Here is a 23,404-nt window from a genome sequence, read left to right on the forward strand (position 1 = left end):
CCCAGCTACTAGGGAGGCTGAGGGAGAAGAGTTGCTCGAACTCGGGAGGCGAAGGTTGCAGTAAGCTGAGATCATGTCACTGCACTCCAGCCCAAGCGACAGAGCAAGAGTCCATCTTGTAGGGGTGGGGGGAAGGAATTTGTTTTTATTTGTTTGGCTAAAGTTAGACATAAACACCACAATTTAATATAGAAGTTTTAACGTTAGCTGAGCAGAAAATACATCTGAAAAACAATTAAAAAGTACAGGTATCAGAGTCCCATCCTCTGAGATTCTGAACAGTAGATCTAGAAGTAGGAGTTGGGAATCTGCGTGTGGTGTGTTTTAGACTCAATGTGACTGTCAAGGTCAGGCAAGATTGAGAGCCACTGCTTTAAAGACTTCTCCATGCAGTCTACACACAACAGTTTAGAGAGTCAAGTACCAAAATATTAAGACCAATTATTAAACTTTGCTTATGAGGGCTATACTAAGGTCCCTCTGACTTAAAAAGTTCATTGAGACCAGGTGTGGTGGCTCAGGCCTGTAATCTTGGTATTTTGGGAGACTAAAGTGAGAGAACAGCTTGAGCCCAGGAGTTTAAGACCTACCTGGGCAACAAAGACCCCATCTTTACAAAATGTTTTTTTTTAAGTTAGCTAGGCATGGTGGTACACTCCTGCAGTCCCAGCTATACAGGCTAAAGTGAGAGGTTCGCTTGAGCTCCAGAGTTTGAGGGGGTGCAGTGAGCTATAATCACACCGTTGCACTCCAATCTGGGCGACACAGTGAGACTCTGTCTCATAATAAAATAAAATAATAAAAACTTCATTAAAACAAATTACCAGTTTTTCAAAAATTTGTATTTTAGACAGAACCTTGGGTGAAGTCTCCCTTCACTTCTATGGAAAACTAACTTCTCTATGTAATAGTACAAATAAGCAGTTAGTATTTACAATGCTAATCCATGCAAATGGTAATCAGTACAGGGAAAAGCAAGCCCTCTTCCTTTTGCAGATCCTTAGATTTCTCCCTCCCCAGAGGCAATTACCATTAATTTCTTGGGTATCCTTTTAGGCGTGTGCACATGTGTGAGTGTGTGTGTGTGTATTCAGTATATATATTCACCATCTATGCATTTTTGTTGATTTTATATAAATAAAAACATGCTATACATGTTCTGTATATTTATTTTGTATTTACCAACATCTCTTAGAGATCATTCCACATTGGCACATTTAATTTATTTGCATTCTAAGTAACCAAAAATACAAACAAGGAAATCATTTTAAAATAGAAAGAAATACAAATTTAAATCTGTTAACAAACATAATGTTATAGGAATAGAACAGTAGCCAATTTATGTTTTCAAAAAATATTAAGTGATAGGGAAATAAAGAGGAAAACGATATATTAAATGAAGAGGCGGAGGAGAAGAATCTGTAAGAGGATCTTAATCTTATGTAAGAGTGACAGTGTGAGAGTGTGTGTGTGTTTGTTTACACAGAAAGACAAAGGAAGTAAACCAATATTCTTTCTGAGGAGTGAAATTATAAATGTTTTTCTTCTTTATACTTTATGTGTTTTCTAAGATTTCTATAATAAGCATGTAATTTTTGAACATACAAAATTTACCATTTTAATCATGTTTTAAGTAGACATCACCATCCACCTCCAGAACTTTTTCATCTTCCCCACTGAAACTCTGTACCCATTAAACACTAACTCCCAGCACTTTGGGAGGCCGAGGCGGGTGGATCACGAGGTCAACAGATCAAGACCATCCTGGTCAAAATGGTGAAACCCCGTCTCTACTAAAGATACAAAAAATTAGCTGGGCATGGTGGCGCGTGCCTGTAATCCCAGCTACTCAGGAAGCTGAGGCAGGAGAATTGCCTGAACCCAGGAGGCAGAGGTTGCGGGGAGCCTAGATCACGCCATTGCACTCCAGCCTGGGTAACAAGAGCGAAACTCCGTCTCAAAAAAAAAAAAAAAAAAAAAAAAAAACACTAACTCAGCACTGCCCTCTGGGCATGTATTTTTATCATCAGAAGGAACAGTATACTTCTCTTAAATCTCTTCTTTATTCCTACTTGTACCAGAAACCTGTATCACTATAATTGCTGAGCTTCTTAGCAGCTAAGGAAAAAAAAGGGAGCCATGATAAATTTCATAATTCTCATTATCTGACATTAAGAATATCCAGTTCCTCTAGTTAGCTTCTTAGGTTCCTTTCTGTCCCAATATACCTAGGAGTTACTGTGACCTCTGATCAACAGTGGTTCATTAAATCAGTGACTCGCACCAAATGGGAGGAAGATGGAGAACAGTGTACTGGGAAGAAGGGAGAGGGCACATAACTTTTATTCCCCCTCAACACACAAGACAATTTCAATGCTAATACTTCTATCACCACTAAACACATACACACACACACACACACACACACACACACAATTTCATCTCTAATGAAACAAACTTTATTAACACTAGCACCTAGGAGGAATATATCACCTGTAATCTTTTTATAAATGGTATAATCTGAAATAGAAATCTTTCATAATAAAAGGTATTAGAAAAATTCTTACAAATGGCTATTCTTTATAGAAATTTAAAAACATTATAAAATTAAGCTAAAGTAAAACAATGTTGAAAGGACCCAATACAAACATGAATCTATACTCAAAATCCCTCCCTGATAAAACTAGCTACATTTAAAGTGTCTTAAAGGCACAAATTTTATCTTTAAAAAAACAAACAAACAAACAAAAAGCCTCATATATTCCTAGAGCACTTCCTGGTACAAGAGTTAGTGATCAATAAATATTTTTAAACAAATTATCATCCAGTGCCTAGTTTCAGAGAGTTTTAAGATTAAATAGGACTTTGGAGATTATCAACTTTAGCCATATAGACAGACTAAGATAAAGAAAAAATTACTGAAGTACTATATAAATCGCAAACACAGGGCATTCTATATTGGCCAAATACATCACAAATGTTAGAAGGTATCACTGGTAGAATGTATACTGTATTATATAAACATTTCTGAGACAGCTTTGTATTTTAAGTAAAATATTAAAACCTTTTTAATATACAAAATATCTAATGCTTCATTAATACATCTTGAAAATAATAAAAACCAGATCAAACACATGCATTTAAATGTTCAAGAAAACTTACATAGAAGTTTCAAACAGTCTTCCTTCTTTTTTAAACGATCTTTAATATCTCCTGATATGAGTACAGAATATGGACATGCCATTTCTTTTAAAAAGCCACTTATCTCAAGCTGGAAGCTCTCTAGATCATCTCTTCCTTTAAAAAAGAAAAATCACAAAACTGATTTTTCATTTTTCATTCTTTTCATTTACTGAGAATTTACCATATAATCCAATACTATAAAATCTACTTGTTTATTTCCACTTTACAGTCAATTCTAAATTTTCACATTAAATCCTTAAATGTGTGATCATGAAGCTTATGTTAACAACTAAAATAGTAAAAGCATTATTATGGCTATAATTATTAATTCACTTCAGAACCAATGATCCCTTTTTACTGTATTTCTATATACTCAGAAAATAAATGCAACAAACTAATTAACCCTCAGTGTTTATCTTTATTTCATAATACAATTACGTAGGCACTCGTACTATGTGTTTAGAATTCAAATTATTTTACTTTACATCAAGTGAACTGTTAAAAAACAATGGAAAAGTAAGGATAAGCTAGGTGCGGTAGCCTGCACCTGAAGTTTCAACTATTTAGGATGGTGGGGTGAGAGGACTGCTTAAACCCAGGAGTTGAAGTCCAGTCTGGGCAAGACAGCAAGACCCCATCTCTAAAGAAAAAAATATTATCTTTCAAAGAAAAAGCTACTTTGACCCCTAGCGAATGCACGATAATTTTTACTTTTTCTTTTTATTATACCATTAATATCTGAAATTCTTCCAAAGACCAACAGGACTCCAGTTACTAATATGGCGATGAATTAAAGAAACTTTATGAGCTAGTGCAGAAGTTTTTAACAGAAGTATTCCTATGTGAATCCATATCCTCCTGAGCTACAAGCTTCAGAACACAATTTAAATTAGGAATTACACACACATATATATATAATATTTTAAGCCTTAGTTCAACATGAGCACCATTCAAAAATTAAACTTTTAAATAATCAAATTCAGACTCTACTTTTTCTAAAAAACAATACTAAGGTTTAGACAGCAGACAGAGCTGTCAGGGAGAAAAAAAATTGCAGATAAATAGTAATTGCTTATAGTTTAATAGAAAATTTAAATATTGGTTTTGGATTAATATAAATTTAACCCAAAAAGTTTACTATCACATACTGAAGTTCTTTGCAATATGTGATTTTTCTTTGTACAGTGAACACATTATTGATAAAACTATAAGCCATAAGTTACTGGTTTATTTTACTATTAAGCAGAAAGATAAATAAAACATAATATGGCAATACCAGCAGATGTGATACTTTCTTCCAAGTTGCATAACGATTTTATTTGAGAGCCTAACCAAATACAGAGCTCTGAAAATTCAGGTGAAGATAATCCACCCTCTGCAGCCTTTGTAAGGGCTTGTTCTTCTAACAATGGTCCTTTATACCTAGAAAGGAAGACATATAAGTTAAAAACAAACAAACAAACCTCCTATACTCTGTGTCAAAGTCTATTGCATGTTTTTGTAAATAAAATTTTATTGGAACACAGCCAATAGATGTATTAATTTACAAATCGTCTATGGTTGTTTCCACACTACAATGGAAGAGCTAGGTAGCTGTAACTGAAAATGATGATTATATTGCCTTTTAAAGAAATGGTCTGCTCATTCCTGCTCTATATAATTAACATCTTTCTTCCTATATTTTAACATGTTACAGTAAAATTATCTACCAATTTTAAGATAAATACCATAGATATCACAAAGTCAAATACAGCATAAAGTCTAATAACTTTATATTAATTACAACAAAAATATAGTGAGAAAAGCAGATACAAATTACAAATTTTAAAAAGTTAAAGTTGAAAAGAACCTATCAGATCACTTTAACCTAAACCTTTTATTTTATTTTACATATATTTTTGAGGTGGGGTTCACTCTGTCACCCTGGCTGGAATGTAGCGGCACAATCTCGGCTCACTGCAACCTCCGCCTCCTGGGTTCAAGCTATTTGCTTGCCTCGGACACCAGAGCAGCTAGGATTACAGGCGCCTGCCACCACAAATGGCCAATGTTGGTATGTTTAGTAGACAGGGGGTTTCACCATGTTGGTCAGGCCGGTCTCCTGAGTTAAAGCGATCCACCCACCTCAGCCTCCCAAAGTGCTGGGATTACAGGTGTGAGGCGCTGTGCCTGGCCCTATTTATTTATAACTTTACTATTTTAAACATTTCTGCAAATTGTATTTCAGAAGAACCTTACATTTTCAAAACACTTTATATACTATATTAACTGAATTAGATGATCAGTCTTCTACTTTTATGATTCTTTTGCAACTGAGCTTTTGTTAACATTATAAACTCATATATAATATATTTAATGTGTTTTAATCCATTGCAGTTATTATTCTTTTGATACTCAAATTCTCCTACCTCTGGTTTGTAGTAGCCCATTCATGTAGGCCAAAGGAATCCTTTAGATTGTTCTCCTGTACTCTCTGAATGCTTTCCTTGCTTTCCACAACATGTTCCTGCCTTCAACTTGGAATCAGACATTTCTCCAAGGAGCCCCAATTCTTTTTAACGGTTATTTACAGTACAAAATCTGGTACCAAAGGTTGGTCACTATTTCTATGCCTTTTTAAGACACACTATATCAGGAGTTCATATTGCTATTTCCAACTGGAATTTAGAATCGTAGGGGTTTTACATATTTTATTTTGCATTTTTATCTATCTTCTCTCACAACGAAAATTTTTGTTTTAATAACATTTACAAATTCCTAATATATATTAAAATAGGTATAAATTACAGATGGCTTCAGAATAGGAAATCCAGTATTACTATTAACAACAAAATTACAGTTTAATTTTTTTATATTTACAAGGTATTCCTATAAGGATATACAGAAAAACAGTTCCATCCCATGTGATTAAACCACCTTCTTGATATATCAATAGACATTTGTTTCATTTACCTTTTAATTTTCAGAGATTTGTTGCTTTTGATTTCATTTTTGTCTTACAATTATATAAAACATTAATATAGTTTCAAAGTCTAACTTTAAAAAACAAGGTACATTAGAAAAATCTAGTTTGCAATTTTAATCTTGTATCCTCCACTCTGTTCACTCCGTTCCCTATAGGTGACCATATTTATTAGTTTGGGGTTGTCCTTTCATCATGTTTTTCAATATAAATATATGCATTTTTGTCTTCTTTTTAAGATAAAAGGTAGCCTACTATATACTCTTCTAGTCCTTGCTTTAAACACGTATATGCTCACATGCACACATATTGACATATAGTAGTGATCAGTAATTAGAGATATTATTTAACCATTTTTACAGTTATATACTACCTCACTGTCCGGATGCACCAGATTTTATTTAATCAGCTTCTACTAAAGGGCACTTGGGTTGCTTCTAGTGTTTTGTTAATACAGTTTGGCAAATTGTTGTCAGTTTATATCTGGGATAGATTCCTAGAGGTGCGACTGTTGGTTCAAAGGGTAAATAGATATGTAACTTTGCTAGATACCCTTAAATTCTCCTGTAGAGGGGTATTGGAGTACCCATTCCCTCATAATTCACTAAAGTTGTCAAACTTTTGGATTTTTGACCATCTGAGAGCTCAGTATAGTTTTGTCTACATTTCTCTTCTGAGCAAGGCATAGGGCATCTTTGCATATGCTTAAAGACTACTCGCATTTCTTTTTCTTTGAATTCTCTGGTTATATAAGATGAAGGATGAGTCCTGGTATTTTCAAATCCTCATTTTGTAGGTAAAGAAACTAAGACTTCATGACATTAGGTAACCTACCTTATATAGCAGGCCAGACAGAATTCATTTAATCTTTACAGCAATGCTTTAAGGTAGCATTATCCTAATCCTGTAGAATCAGAAGACAGCACTAGGATTTAAATCCGTATTTAATCCAAAAGCTCCATCGTTCATACAGGTCTTGTTAGACCTCTGTCTTCAACTATAAGGAAACTAAGGAAATAACCTGATCCAGCTGACATAGCCAAGTAAAGGCAGAGCTGAGACTAGAACATTATTTCTGCACCCCCAGCTCAAGACTGGTTCTTTATGAGTTAGCCTTCCTCCAGTCTTACAATGTCTCTCAATGAGATTTAACAGTAAACACCTTATTTCCTCCTACTTCCTTTCATTTCTGCAATAAAGTAATACTCATAAACTCTTGAAAAAATTTAACTAATTCATACTGGTGTAAGTTTTTTAAACTGAAATGCCAATGATAAACACCAACAAATACTGCTCAAATCACAAAAAATACTGAATTTGAAAAAAAAATCTAATCTTTAATGCCTTAGCTCATCAGATGAGGTAAAAATAAAAAGAGTAAAAAATAAATGCATTTAACATACCTGAACATCTAATAACAATTAAAATCACAATAGTAGCTAATATTTATAAACTGTTAATTGTATGTTAGGTCAGTGCTAAATGATTTATATAAATTGCCTCATTTAGTTGCCACAATACCCTATAAGGTAGATACTACTATTAGCTTCATATTCCAGATGAGGAAGCTCAGGAAGACAAAGGTAAATAACTCCTCTGGGATGGCCATAATCATAGCTAACGATTGTCTGTAACTGAGCCACACAACCTATCTCCATAGTCCCACGCTCTTAACCCCTATTGTTCTGTCACCATCCAGAAATATACCTAATAGTCTTATGCAAAAGAAGTGTCTAAAAATATTCTGCTAGATAACTGAGTAAGAATATAAAAGTACTTTTCTGGCAAGAATAGTGCTTCTCAAACTTTTATGTGCCTATGAGTCTCCTGAGGGTCTTGTTAAAATAAAGATTCTAATTCAGTAGAGTTGGAATGATGTCTGGGATGCTGCATTTCTTCACCCCAGGTGATGATGATGATGCTAGTCCACCGATCTCTCTTAAGCAGCTTAGTACTTATTTTTTACTTTCATTAAAAAAAAAACTCTCAATATTTATCATCACTCCTTCTCCTCTTGCAGTACCTGAGAAATTAGGGTGGGCATTTAAGAGTCTATTTATGCTACATTTAGCAACTATTTAGTGTTTATCACATTTATTTCATACTTAGTATGATTTCCAATGCCATTCTGCGTTTACCTCCTATTTTGTTTCACATATTCTTAGTTAATCATCAAAGTGCTACTGTTACTCCAGACACTGGGAACATCTCCCCTAGGCTTAGGCCGTCCCCCCTAACCTTATACCCTGGAACCACAGTTGCTGGTCTAACACTGCTTTAAGCTGGGTGATCCAAATCTTCAGTCCATTAGGGCTGCTGGCAACTCTCCTCAGCAATACAGCCAGGGCCTAATTTACTATTTTCTTCAGCCAACAGGAAGACCCTTTCTTTTCCCATCATTTACCCAACCTATTGCCTTTGCCTCTCATCTACCTCTCCCTGCTTCCCCAGAATTTCCACTATCTTCCATCCACAACATAGTGGGTATTTTGCTATATTGTCCATCTCTTCTCAGAAAGATTATCCCTCTCATTTTTACTCTGGATTCTCCATTTTGGACCCAAACTGAGAAGCTCAGAGCTACTGCTGGGAGATGGGAGCCAGGGTACCCAGGGGAGCCCACGCCCAGGCCACCCACCCTCGGTACAGGCCATCTCACTTCCCAGCCCAGGGAGGAAAAGAGAGAGGGTATGTGAACAGTTGTGGGAACTGGAGTCTCAGGAGCTGCAGCCAGCCCAAGCCCAGGCCCCCCAGCCCAGCCCAGCCCAGACAGTGGATCCACTGGTTCTTCCACCCAGCCAGCCTGCATCTGCAGAATTAGATGGAACACAGTTCCATCATCACCCAGGCACAGAGGGAAGATGCCCTGGTGCTCACCAAGCAAGACCTGGTCTCCAAGTCCTCTTTAAAGAAGCCTCGTGGATGTAACATCTTCTGGGCTCATTTCTGCTATTTTCACACCCAGCACGTAGGCCAGTCAAGCACTTCCACTAAGCTGGTGCATATAAGGAGGAAGCCAATACCACTAAGTCAGATCTGCTCCAGTGTCTCCAGTACCAGTTTTATCAGATCCCAGGGACATGACTGCTCCAAAGGTGACAAATGAAGGTCAAAGGATATGTGTTGTCACTGACCTGGATGAAACTCTTGTGCATCTTTAAGCCCAGCAACAATGCTGGCCTCACAGTGTCTACAGAGATTGAGGAGGCCATCAAGCAGGTGTATGTGTTCAAGAAGCCTCACATGGAAAGAGACAAATGGAGAACTCTTTAAATGTGTTCTCCTCACTGCCAACCTGGCCAAGTATGCCAACCCTGTGACAAATCTCCTGGACTGGGGTGGGGTGTTCTGGGCTCACTTATTCCATGAGTCCTGAGTGTTCCACCAGGGCTGCTAAGTCAGGAACCTCAGCTGCCTGGAGAGGAAGCTGAGGAAAACCCTCATCCTGGACAACTTGTCTGCCTCTTACATCTTCCATCCAGAGAATGCAGTGCCTATGCAGTCCTGGTTTGATGACATGGTAGATACTGAGTTACTGAACCTGATCCCAACCTTTGAGAAGCAAAGCAGACAATGTCTATGCCAATTTTGGGTAGGTGTGGGCCCCATAGCCTTCCCTGCTTCCAAGCAGCGGTCATCCCAGTAGGGGTTTTACTACATCGTGCCTTTATGATAATCTGACAGAGTGGAAGCTGGAGCACATCACCACATAGGCCTGGAAATAGTGAGAAGTGACTGGAAAGAGCTTTAGGACAGCTTAGATGCCAAGCAGGCAAATGCCAGACCAACAATACCGAGAGCTACCTGCTCCCGAGCTGTTGGATTCCCGAGATACGTGTGTGTGTGTGTGTGTGTGTGTGTGTGTGTGTGTGTATGTGTGTATGCTCTGCCATGAACTAAGCCCCAGAACATAGTGTTTCAGTGGGGGAGAATCTGAAAGACGAAGACTCTTCCCAAGGTAGCTCGTCTAATCTCCTGCCATCCTAAAAGCCACTGAGCTCTATATGGAAGAAGACTATTGAAGATTCCATCGCCAAACCATGGCCTTTCCTCTGTGTTATAAGGCCTATGCCAAGGAAAAAGGAAGGGTACGCCTTTGGGTGCTCCAGGCACACACCTTTCCAAAATCTTTCTCCAGCCAGCTGCTGCAGAGAAAAATAAGACATTTCTGGGAAGATGAGGACTTGTTTCAAGGCCAGTATCCCAGTGGCCATCAGGTCTTGTGGCCCAAAGGCTATGTTTGCCTCCCGCCAAGTGCTTGGCATGAGCCCTTTCTGTGTCTCCCCAAGGTTGGGTGCTGAGCTCTAGCTCTAGTCTCGAACCTTTTTACCACCTAGCCATACTCTCAAGCCTGCAAGGAAGGAGGTTTTCTTCCCACCCTGGAAGAGAATAGATTACTGATTTCTGTTATTTTGACTCTGTTGGAAAATTCTCTTTCTTAAAAAAAAAAAAAAAAAAAAAGAAAGATTATTATCCCTATCATCTTTAGCTTTAGTTCTTTTTATTCTCTCAAATTCCTAAAGGTCAGATAGTAGGGTTTTTGACCTCTGTACTTACCAAGACAGCATAATTATCACTGCTCTCCCATTATCTTATAAATATCTCCTGATCTCTGAGGCACAGGACACTCAAAAATTTGCCACCCATTTCCTTGTGGTTTTCATCTATTACCTCTCAGACACTCCCCAGCATCCCCTTTGCTCAGTTTTCCTCTCCACCTCTATTCTTGCCATTATACTGAGTTCCTTTAAAGTCTGTATGTATACCCTATCTCACACCCTGAGCTCTCCATTCCAACCTGCAACAACATGTCATTCAGCACCCCTTGCACTCTTGTCATTACCTGGAACTACTCCACCTCCAAAATCACTAATCCAAACATGTGGCTCCCTGACCACAATCTCTTATCTATTCTTCCAGCTTGCTTCTTTGACCACTCACCTACAACTAACTATTCTTTGATATCATCATTACCTCCATTCCATTGATTGATTCCTCTGCATTCAACCTATTTACCGGCTCTCTTCTATCTTCACATTCTTCTGTATCCAATTTACATTCTAAGGTGTATCACTTCATTTTGGTGCTCAACAAATATCAACTGAAGAAATTAATCTGGCAGGGCATGGTGACTCACACCTGTAATCCCAGCACTTTGGGAAGCCAAGGTTGGAGGATCATTTGAGGCCAGGAGTTCAAGACTAGCCTGGGCATCATAACAAGACCCTGTGTCTATTAAAAATTTTTAAAAATAAAGAGAAATGAATCCTTGAATTTTAAGATCCAATCAATCACTGAGTCTAGTAATGCAGTTTTTTTCTATAGCCACTGCCATTAAGCAACCATCATTTCTTTCCCAGACTATTAACTAAATTTTACAATCCATTTTCCACCTTGCTGACAGACGTACCTTTCAGACTAGACATCAAATCACTCCCTTTTTATTTAAAATTCTTCAATCACATCCCATTGCTGTTATGATCAAGAATAAAATCCACAACACAGACTAAAAGGGGCTGCACGTCCTGATTTTCACCTAACTCTTAAATCCAATTTCCCACCACTCTGCCCCTCACATTTTGCCTTCCAACCACATTAGCCTACTTCTAGTTCTTCTAATATAGCAAGCTCCTTCCCACTTCAAGGTCTTCACATTTTCTCACTCTAAGGATATCTTTGTTCCCCTTTTTCATCCATCCAGCCTCAACTAGTTAACTTCTATTCACTCCTCCTATTTCAATTCAAATGTCACTTCCTCAGGAATCTATCACTAATCCCTAAGACTTCTTAGATTTTCCTGTTATATCACCCTGTTCTTTTCTTTTGATACATTTATTATAGTTTATAATTATTTTTGTGATCATGTTTGTTTCTCAACTAGACTGTAAACTACACAGGGGCAGAAATCAAGTCTATTTTGCTCACCACTGACTCCTCAGAACAAGATCTAATATGCAGTTGTGTTCAACAAATACGTATAGGAAACTTCTCTCCATAATAGTGTTTCTCAACTGAGGCTGTGGATCTTTTTAAAAATATACAGGTCTGTACTATATCTCTGAAAATTATGATTCAGGTAGTCTGTGGTATATACCAGACTGGAACAGTTTTCACAGGTTCCACACAATTCTGATGTACTTCCAGCGTTGAGATCTACTATTCCACAAAATCAGAGACTATCAGAACAGAAAGAGACCTCTAAAATCATTTACTCCAGCCTACTCTTTTCACAGATGAGAAAACTAACTGACTCCTAGCCTAGCCTGTTTTCAACAATACAACTACACTGTCCTTTCACATATTTTCCCTTTAAATGCCTCCCATTAATTTACTTTACATGACTAACTCAAATACCTTCCCTTATATCCTAAATATCTTACAACCGAAAATACATTATTCACTAGCTACAGGGATATTTGAAAACAGTGTCCCATTACAACACATATTTCAAATAACTACTTTTTTCACATCTTATTATCATAGGGAATCCAAACTTCAAAATTTTGCCCTCATACTTATTCCAAGAAAAACTAATTTCGGAGTGTGTCAACTGTTTTACTTTCCATGTCGAATAATCTGAAACTAATTTTCCTTGATAAAAATCAGGATTATAGGGATGAGTTTTCCAAACCACCTATAATATGAAAAATAAGTTCAAGAAATGAAGAAAAAAGAAAAGCACTGCCTTTTCCTTTTTCACAAACCATTTATGAGATCCCAATATTCTTACCTGAAGTACTTGGGAGCTCAAACTTTTTGGAGCCTAAATAATTCTACTAAGTATTTTCAATTCTTGTTTTGGTTTCATCATAACAAAGTTAAGTGAGAATTTCCAAGGGATTTCACAGAAGTAAAAATGCCCCCTAAATAATCAATGGCACTGTTCTTTATATATATTCACAATCTACTAAGTACAAGACTCTGCGACACTGGGTCACTGTAAAGTAGATATTATAAGGGTCCAACTAACGAAACAGATCATACATAGAAGAGCGAATGCAGTTTTAGAAAAAATAAAAGTGGGGTGTGGGATTGGTTCAAGCTTCATAATAACACTGCAAAGGCACAGCTTCCCCTATCAAGAAACAACAGCATGTAGCAGGGCAAACAAATGTGCAGATGGCTTCAAGCTCTTTTTTTAATGTGCACTGTTTGACTAAACTATCTGGTCCTATGCTTACCGCTGTGGACTCGCCTCTCTATGCTCTGCTTCATTCATTTACTCATTCTTTTCAACCACTCTTTACTTTAAGAGACTCCATTCTAGAGTGTTGATGAGAACACATCAGTGAATAAAATATGGAAAGCATCAATTGTCCAGGAGCTGACTTGGGGAGGAGGAAGAATAAAACGCAGGAGAAGGTGAATTCAAGAGACAAATGAATGGGCAGGGCATGATAATTTGGGCAGGGACAAGGGCTGTGTGCAAAATAGGATGAGGTTGAGGGGGAGATTACGAACCACCACCCCTGTTAGTATTAACATTACCCCCATCTCCACCCGAGAGTTCTCAGAGCACTTACCATCCTGCATTGCAAATTCCACTCGACAGCAGACTTGTAGCCTGCACGACTATGTAAGCCTAGAGTAATCTGAAAACTGTCTTTTTCCCCTGCCTTGGGGAAATTTACAAACGTAAATATGCGTAAATGAATACACAATCTAATGTATATGTTGACGAACGGATGAAATGGTTGGATGTATGAACTCGCAATGAACTAAAACACTTTCTGCGGTCAAAGTAGAGGCCCTTCACTCTAGCCCCCAGCCCCCAAGTAAGCCACAAGTTGTACACTGTAGGAGACAACAGTCCTTAACAGCAGTTCAGGTTCCAGCACCTCGCTCCGGGTGCCACAACTACGTCAACACAAGTATCACCCACGGGCGCGGAATCGCCCAGAAAACCGATGCTAGCAGGGCCGCTCCACGCCACCCCGCGGATTCCTCCAACAGAGTTTCGAGGCAAGAAGTTTGGAAGTGGGGGCCACGAACCCCAGCTCTCCAGCCCTGCTCCACCCGCCAAATAGATTTCTCTCCCGCCTCCCGCTTAACTCCGTCGGCGCCGGAGGGATCCAGGCAGGGAAGGAGGCCTACACATGGCCGCCCAGGCCCACAGAGGCCCAAGAGAAGTAGGCTAAGCAGCCAGGCCGAAGGAGAGGTTATGTTTTCAGGAAAAAGGCGTCTCCAAAAGCTCTTACCCCAGTGCCTCCAGTGTGTCCAGCACGTCTCCCTCCATCGTCGGTTCGGGAGCCGGCTCCGGCCCTCTCATGGTCCTTTGGCCCAGAGCTGTTCTACGCTCTAAGCAGCCCGCCGGAAACTAGCGTCACAGCGCCAAAGTTCCGGTCCGTGTCTCTCCGGTGCCTGCCTAAGAGCACTTCTGAAGACAGGCGCAAAGGTTCCCAGCCCACAGGCAATGGATGCTTGATAGAGCCTAAAACCGCGGTGTGTAACGATAGTAATTTTTTTAAATAGTAGAAATAATAAATAAATAATAGTAAGAAAGAGGTCTCTTTGTGTTGGGTCTTTTCTGTGATTTCAAGTAAATTTTGGCAAATATTGTGGTATTCAGTTAATATTAACCTCCGATTCCAGACCTTCCGTTTAATAACAGAAATCTGAAATTAAATTATAATTATCTCCAGCTAAAATTAGTAACTAATATCACATGTATACAGATATAATTTTTTAAATCAATATACACGATGATGCTTCAACTTTAAGGAAAAAATAAAGGGAAGTAATTTATAATAAAGTATTTTTTTCCTTATGAATTGCAGAAGACCAATGAAGTGATCGGGTGGTTGCATCTATCTATGTAGAATCCCCTCAAATACATATTCAGATTATGTGCTTCATTGCTAACAAAATATCAGTTGTATAAGTAACAATCATAGCATAAGCAGAGTAAGATAGCTGGTGTGATTTTCCGAAATTGTGGCTAATTCTCCATAAAGTTCCAAACAAACAAAGCAGAATATACCCTCTGTGTACTATCCGTGGAGAATTCAATCTCTACCTAACAGATTTAAAATACATATTTTAGGGTTTATGTGTAAAAGGTATTAAGAGTATAAGGTAAGATCATTATTAGAGCATGTCACCTACATGAATATTCTAGCAGAACTGTTGAAAGTCCTGTAAGAAGTATAACTATTGATCCCTTGTAAGGAACTGTCCCTTGCATTGCAGACTACATAGCATCCCTAGCCCCAGTCCCATAAAGACAAGTAATGCTTTCACCTTCTTAATCATTGTTACAAACAAAAAGCATACCCATAAATTTGTAAAACATTCATAGGTAAGCTGTAGTAGTCTACTGTCACATTGCTATAATGATATACCTGAGACTAGGTAACTTATAAAGAAAATGGGTTTAATTTTCTCATGGTTCCACAGGCTGTACAGGAAGCATGATGCTGGCATCTGCTTCACCCCTGGGGAGGCCTCAGAAAACGGACAATTGTGGCAGAAGGGGAAGGGAGAGTGCAAATATCACATGGCAGGAGTAGGAGGAAGAGAGAGGGGGCAGGGAGGTGCCACATACTTTTAAAAACCCAGATCTCATGATAACTCAATCACTATACAGTGCCAAGGCAGGGATGGTGTCAAACCATTCACGAGAACTCTGCCCCATGATCCAATCACCTTCCACCAGGCCCCTCCTCCAACACTGGGGATTACAATTTGACAAGAGATTTGGGCAGGGACACAGATACAAACCATATCATAAATTCACTCATAATTTTGTATAATGACTACTATTACTATATATTTTAGTGTTGTACAAGCCTTAAGCATAAAATTACTTGCAACTTAACGTATCTGAATTCATCTCTAAATAAGAGAGAGGAGAATGTATATTAGTGGTTACTGCCTCTCATCAAAGAGTTGGAGTGTCATAGAAGGTACTAGTCTAAGTAATCTTGGCAAAAAGTGTCTGTAAAAATCAAATAAAAATGAAGTAAAATGATATACATAGATCTCTACCCCCTAAAACTTCTGCATATGCATTCTTCAAGTGCGTATGTAATTTATAAAACTTAACCCTAAGTGGATCCTGAAGTAAGTCTTGCCAAATTCAAAAATTGAAATCATAAAGACCTTGGTCTCTGTCTAAAGAGGAATTAAAATAGGAATTAATTCTCTGAGTATGAGATTCTAACCAAAAAAATAAATAAATAAGAAGAAGACTAAATAAATCCCTTAGCTAATTAATTGGAATTTAAACAATATACCTCTCAATAACCAGGCATGAAACTAGAAATTACAATGAATGTTAGAGAGTTTTGAACTGAGTGACAATAAAAGTAGAATACAATTCATGCAGGATTCAACACATGTGGACTCATTCTTAAAGGAAAGTATATAGCATTATATGTGAATATTAGAAATGGAAAAAGATTAAAAATTACTTAAGTATCAATCTCAAGAAGCTGAAAAACAAATTAAATCAAAGAAACAGAGAAATAAAAATAATAAAGAGTAGACACCAATGAAATAGGAGGAAAATGCAAAAGAGAAAATTAGACCAAAATCTGACTCTGCAAAACTAATAAAACTGACACATCTTTAGCAAGGCTGATCAAGGCAGGGAGAAAGGCCAAACAACCAATATAAGGAATGAAAAATATCAGTACTATTTATCAGACATCAAATAGTTGATAAGAGAATGTTATGGACAACTTTATGCAAATAAATTTTAAAATTTAAATGAAATTGATAAATTCCTTACAAAATACAATTTAACAAATATCAAAAAATTAAAATATGAATGGTTCCATATCTGTTAAAGAAACGGAATCACTAATTAAAATTCATCCACAGGCTGGGTGCAGTGGCTCACGCCTGTAATCCCAGCACTTTGGGAGGCCGAGGTGGGCAGATCACAAGGTCAAGGGTTCAAGACTGTCCTGGCCAACACGGTGAAACCCTGTCTCCACTAAAAATACAAAAAAATTAGCCGGGCGTGGTGGCACATGCCTGTGGTCCAAGCTACTCGGGAGGCTGAGGCCGAAGAATCGCTTGAACCCAGGAGGCAGAGTTTCCAGTGAGCCGAGATTGTGCCACTGCACTCCAGCCTGGTGACAGAGCGAGACTCTGTCTCAAAAAAAAAAAAAAAATTATCCACAAAGAAAACTCCAAGCCTAGATTGCTTTCCTGATGAATTCCTCCATGCAAGTAGCACCATTCTTACAGAAACTTTACAAGAGATTAGGAAAGGCTGGGGCATTTTCAATGTTTTTTTTGTTTTTATGAGAACAACCTAATTTTAAAACAAACACCAATAAGAATGTTACTGAAAAAGGAATAGTAGACTAATTTCCCTCATGGATATAGAGCTGCACTTCCATAATCACCTCAGTAATGACCAACTTGACATTACAGTTCAGGTCTTTTCAAAATATGGTGCTGGGTCAATGGGATATCCAGATCTTCACTTCAACCTCATGCTATACACAAAAATTAATTCCTGATTATGGTAGATGTAAATTAAAAGAGAAAAGAATAAAGTTTTAAGAAGATAACATAAACTATCTTCATGAACTTGCGATAAGCAAAGATCTCTAAATATACTGGTTAGGGCTTTTGTTTTCTATTTAAGAAATCTTTGCATATTTTACAGAACATGATGGTATTCCATATTATGTTGGCAACTTGGTCTTTATTACATTAAGTTCATGAAAAAGATTCCAGTAAGAAAGCCAGAATACAGGCTACACAAATGAGAGAAAAAAATTGCAATACATATATTTGACGAAAGACTAATATTCATATTATGTAAAAAAATCCTTCAAATAAATAAGACAAAGACAATTCACAAGTAACTTAAAGTTTGGAAAAGAAAAGTGGAAAAAAGATTCGAATAAAAATTTCACAAAAGAGAATATTCAAACAACCCAAACCTATACAAGATAGTGCTCAATTTCACTGGCATTAGAAAGATGGAAATCCAAATAATCATGACATCACTACATACACAGAAAGAAAAGCTAAAATCCTCTCTCTCTCAAAAAAAAAAAAAGAAGAAACCTTGACAATATCAAAGATTGGCAGGAATGTTAAAACTGGGACTCTAATACACTGTTTGTTTATTTATTTATTTATTTATTCATTTATTTATTTTTAGTTTATTTCAATATTTTTTGAAACACCAGTGGCGTTTGGTTACATTGATAAGTTCTTTAGCGGTGAATTCTGAGATTTTAGTGCAGCCACCACCCAAGCAGTGTATACTGTACCCAATAAGCAGTCTTTTATCCCTCACCACCCTACCAATCATCCCCCCTGCCACCACAAGTCCTCAAATCCCATTATATCACTGTTATGCATTTGTATCCTCATAACTTATCTCCCACTTAAAAGTGAAAACATACAATATTTGATTTTCCATTCCTGAGTTACTTCATTTAGAATAATGGCCTCCAGCTCCATCCAAGTTGCTGCAAAAGACATTATTTTTTCCTTTTTATGGCTGAGTAGTATTCCATGGTGCATATATAGCATATTTTCTTTATCTACTCATTCATTGATGAACACTTAGGTTGGTTCTATATCTTTAAAATTGCAAATTATTCTGCTATAAAGATGTATATGAATGTTTCTTTTTCATATAATGACTCCCTTTCCTTTGGGTAGATACCCAACAGTGAGATTGCTGGATCAAATGGTAGTTCTACTTTTTAGTTTTTTTTCGGGAATCTCCATACTGTTTTCCATAGTGGTTGTACTAATTTATGTTCCCACCAGCAGTGTAAAAGTATTCCCTTTTCACCACATCTACTCAAACATCTCTTGGTTTTTGACGTTTAAATTATAGCCATTCTTGCAGGGATAAGATGGTATCTCATTATGGTTTTAATTTGTATTCTCTGATAATTAGTGATGTTGAACATTTTTTTCACGTTTGTTGGCTGTTTGTGTATCTTCTTTTGAGAAATGTCTATTCATGTCCTTTGCCCATTTTTTGATGGGATTTTTTTTTCTTGCTGATTTGTTTGAGTTCCTTGTAGATACTGGATACTAGTCCGTTGTCAGATTTATAGTTTGCAAATATTTTCTCCTACTCTGTGGGTTGTGTATTTGCTGATTATTTCTTTTGCTGGGCAGAAGCTTTTCAGTTTAATTAGGTACCATTTATTTATTTATTTTTGTTTTTGTTGCATTTGCTTTTGGGGTCTTAATTATGGATTCTGTGAATATTTTAAAACTTCTGGCCTTTAGTATCCCCTGTTTTCAGGAGATACTGACTCTTATGGCAACTCACACATTTCATTCAGAGAATTTTTACCCTAGTGCAGAGCATCATTAGAAAGAAACTGATTCATTTGATTCAAGGAATTAAAGTCCTTGTACCCAGTACCAACCTCATAATGTATGAGACCCATTGCAAAATGAAAAATTATTAAGAATTTCAGGACAGCAACAGCAGAGTATTAAACCAAGCATGGAGTTATGCTAAGAACAGGGTTCTGTGCAACTGCACAGGTTGCATGCCTTTGAAGCTGACTCTTTTTGTATCCACCTGCTATGTGGATATAAGAGTTTATGAATGTTTGTCCTCTCCAAAACTCATGTTAAAATTTAACTGCCATTGTAATAGTATCAAAAGGTGGGCCCTTTAAGAGTTGATTAGGCTAGAAGGGCTTTGCCCTCATGGGTGGACTTAATACCTTTAAAAGGGGCTTTGGAACGTGAGTTCTGTCTTTCTTTGCTCTTCTACTCTTCTGCTATATGAGGAACACTGTTTTCTCCCCTGGAGGATGCAGCACTCAAGGCACTGTCTTGAAGCCAAGGCTGGGCCCTCATCAGAAACTAAACCTGCTGGCATCTTGATTTTGGACTTCCTAGCCTGCAGAACTAGAAGAAATACATTTTTGTTCTCTACAAATTATTCTGTTTTAACTATTCTGCTATAGCAGCACTAAATGTTCTAACATACCACCAAAAGGCCAGGAGTTTATGTATTTTTTGAAATTTGTATTTATTTACTTAGTAGAGACAAGGTTTTGCTATGTTGGCAAGGCTGGTCTTGAACTCCTGGCCTCAAGTGTTCCACCCACCTCCACCTCCCAAAGTGCTGAGATTATAAGCATGAGCCAACATACCTGGCTGGCCAAGAGTTTATGAATTCCAGTATAGAATGACTGAAAGCTCTAAGAGAAAGACCATAACTTCCATGAATCAACCTGAAGAACCTGCCTCACTGAGTTCAGTGAAGACTGAAATATTTAGAAAAATGATCTGTGTTCAAACTTATCTCCTTAACCAAGGAATCTATGCCTACCTTACTAGTTGAGAATGGATGGGTTCTCCCAGACTATCACACATGTGTAGGAAGTCCAAGGAGGGTTCCTACTACATATCATACAAACTGCAGGAAACAATCTGTGGCCATACATTCTTACTGGTATCAGTCCTTTGGGCCCCTAAACAGCAGAAGTCATACTCTAGGAAGGTAGGTAGAAGACTGAACCTTTAACCAATATATAGGTACTACGCAAATGATTTGAAGTGGGCCCTACACAAAGAGATAGCACTTCTTGTGCTATCACTAAGAACTCCAAAAATCTCTTGAGGATGCTTACAAAAATGCAATATATAAAATTTATTTGAATATATGCTATCCTTGAAATAGGGTTAAGCCTATCTGGAAAAAAAACTTGGAATTTGAAATAAGATTCTGAAATGTGCAAAATAGAACTCAGGACTTGAAATAGTTCACTCACCTGAACCAACCAGATATCTGGAGGTAGGAAGTTCTGCTTGTGCAATGACACTGCCTCTAAGGTGATTATTTCCCAGTGGAAGTTGAGGCAGACCTTTAACTTGGCAGCTGGAGCTTGGTATATCAAATGTCCTTGTGAATGAATATTACAGGTACCTCATTACACCTAGGACTAAGTATTCTGCTTGAAATGATGGTATCCTTGTGAATATAAAGCAGTTTCCTTATCCAAGCCCAGAAGGCATTACTGATAATCCAGGAGACAAGAGGGCGGTCTTCTCAGTAGATGAAACATTATGGATGGTAGTCAGGATAAGCTAACCCCTGTAACACATCTTCAAACTTCACTGGATTAGGATAACATAAGTTTATGCCTCTCTTATGTGATAGTACAGCCAAGTGTTTGTTGGGAGAGTATGGTATGTTATATTTTTAAAGATGATTATGACAATGCCATTAATACCTTATGTTCTTTTACAATGTGACTTTACTACCCCTCCATCAAGATATGCAGTTTATATTTGCCTTGAATAACGGAAGGCCCTGGGACTATTTTGATGAATACAATGTGGTGGAAATGATGTTGTACCACTCCAGGAGTAGTCTTAACTGCATCCAATTCTTAACTCTTGGAATGCACATTTATGGGGTTCTTCCTCTTGGAACCCAACCACCAGGCTAAGAGAATTTCATGCCACATGGAGAAGCCATGTGTAAACCCTCCAGTTGACAGCCCAGTTGGGTTTTCAGCACATAGCCAGCATCATCTGCTCTCCATGTGAGTGGACCTTCTTGGTCATTTACCCAGTTGAGCCATCACATGACTGCAGTCACCTGTACTATCTAGTAAATGCCCTCAATTGCAGGAGAGATCTCAAGCAAGAGCCACTAGCTGAGCCCAGTCAACTCATAGAGTCATACGATATAATAAAAGATTGTTGTATAAGCCCCTAACCTTTGGGGTTGTTTATTATGCAGCATTAGATAACCAGAACAAAGGCCCTTCATATGGTAGTTCAGGAACCTAACAACATTCTTGTGACTCAGCTACTTTTGACACATGGCAACCAAAGTTAGCATAGAAAGGGAAATGAGGAATGTGGAGGATTATACAGAGTTATACAGTATGGTCTGAAAGAAAGCACATTATTTCTATCCACCTTGCACAGATTAAAACTAAGTGATGCTACCCTAACATAACAGCAGAGAAGCTGGGAAATAGTCTAGGCTGTGTGCCTAAGAAGGAAATATAAATGGTTGATGAAGACATTGCATTTTCTCCACTAAAATATCTAAGATTTTTTATTAGATATTTAAAAGATTTATCTCCCCAGTAAGAAGCCATACAGAACTGTGACATACACAAAATTTAACTTAAATGGGTCAGTAACCTAAATGTAAAGCTAAACAAAGAAAAACTTCTAGAAGAAAACATAGGAGAAAATCTTTGTTGGTCTTGGGTTAGGCAAAGATTTCTGAAACAAGACACTAAATACAAAATCTGTAAGATGAAAAACTGATGAATTACACTTGAAAATTTAAAACTTTTGCTTTCCCAAAGACACCAGTAAGTGAATAAAAATCAAGCCACAAGTTTGAGAAAATATTTGCAACTCATATATAATAAAAGACTTGTATCAAGAACATATAAATAAATTCTAAAACTCAAAAATAAGAACACAAATAACCCAACTTTAAAAAATGAGCAAAAGATTTGAATAGATACTTCACCAAAGAAGATATGTGGATGAAAGGTAAGTACATACAACTATGCTCAATTTAATTTGTCATAAATGCAAATTTAAATCACAATGAAATATCACTATATATCTATAATACTTATAACAGCTGGAATTTTTTTTTTTTTTTTTTTGAGACGGAGTTTCGCTCTTGTTACCCAGGCTGGAGTGCAATGGCGCAATCTCAGCTCACCACAATCTCTGCCTCCTGGGTTCAGGCAATTCTCCTGCCTCAGCCTCCTGAGTAGCTGGGATTACAGGCACGCGCCACCATGCCCAGCTAATTTTTTTTATTTTTAGTAGAGACGGGGTTTCACCATGTTGACCAGGATGGTCTCAATCTCTTGACCTCGTGATCCACCCTCCTCGGCCTCCCAAAGTCCTGGGATTACAGGCTTGAGCCACTGCGCCCGGCTGGAAAAGAATTTTTTTGAGAAAGGGTCTCACTCTGTTGGCCAGGCTGGAGTGCACTGGCCCCATCTTGGCTTACTGCAACCTCTGCCTCCTGGGTTCCAGCAATTCTCCCAACTCAGCCTTCTGGCAGCTGGGATTACAGGCACGTGCCACCATGCCTGGGTAATTTTTGCATTTTTAGTAGAGACGGGCTTTCACCATGTTAGCCTGGTTGGTTTCAAATGATCTGCCTGCCTCCGCCTCCCAGAAGCTGGAATTACAAGGCTAAGTCATTGCACCTGGCCAATGGCTGAAATTTTAAAATCTGATCATATCAAGTATGAGGAAGACATGGAACAACCTAGATTCTCACATACCACTGTTAGGAATGTAAAATTGTAC

The 23,404-nt window shown here is 37.7% G+C and overlaps 1 protein-coding gene and 1 pseudogene across 1 annotated transcript in view; one reads left to right on the forward strand and one right to left on the reverse strand.

The window, feature by feature from the left end:
- The window catches only part of FAM98B (family with sequence similarity 98 member B), a 28,901-nt gene extending 14,461 nt beyond the window's left edge, over positions 1–14,440 (reverse strand). The window contains exons 1-3 of the mRNA XM_035259885.3: positions 14,344–14,440; positions 4,460–4,605; positions 3,163–3,297 (exon numbers count right to left, since the gene is read on the reverse strand). Of these exons, the coding sequence (XP_035115776.1) occupies positions 3,163–3,297; positions 4,460–4,605; positions 14,344–14,414 (352 nt within the window). The 5' untranslated portion in view covers positions 14,415–14,440. The remainder of the gene's footprint in view (positions 1–3,162; positions 3,298–4,459; positions 4,606–14,343) is intronic.
- LOC118145051 (carboxy-terminal domain RNA polymerase II polypeptide A small phosphatase 2 pseudogene) lies at positions 8,967–9,791 on the forward strand (annotated as a pseudogene).
- Positions 14,441–23,404: the final 8,964 nt, after the last annotated feature.

The sequence above is a fragment of the Callithrix jacchus genome, chromosome 8 (genome assembly GCF_049354715.1).
Source record: "Callithrix jacchus isolate 240 chromosome 8, calJac240_pri, whole genome shotgun sequence".
In the NCBI taxonomy this organism is placed as follows: Eukaryota; Metazoa; Chordata; class Mammalia; order Primates; family Cebidae; genus Callithrix; species Callithrix jacchus.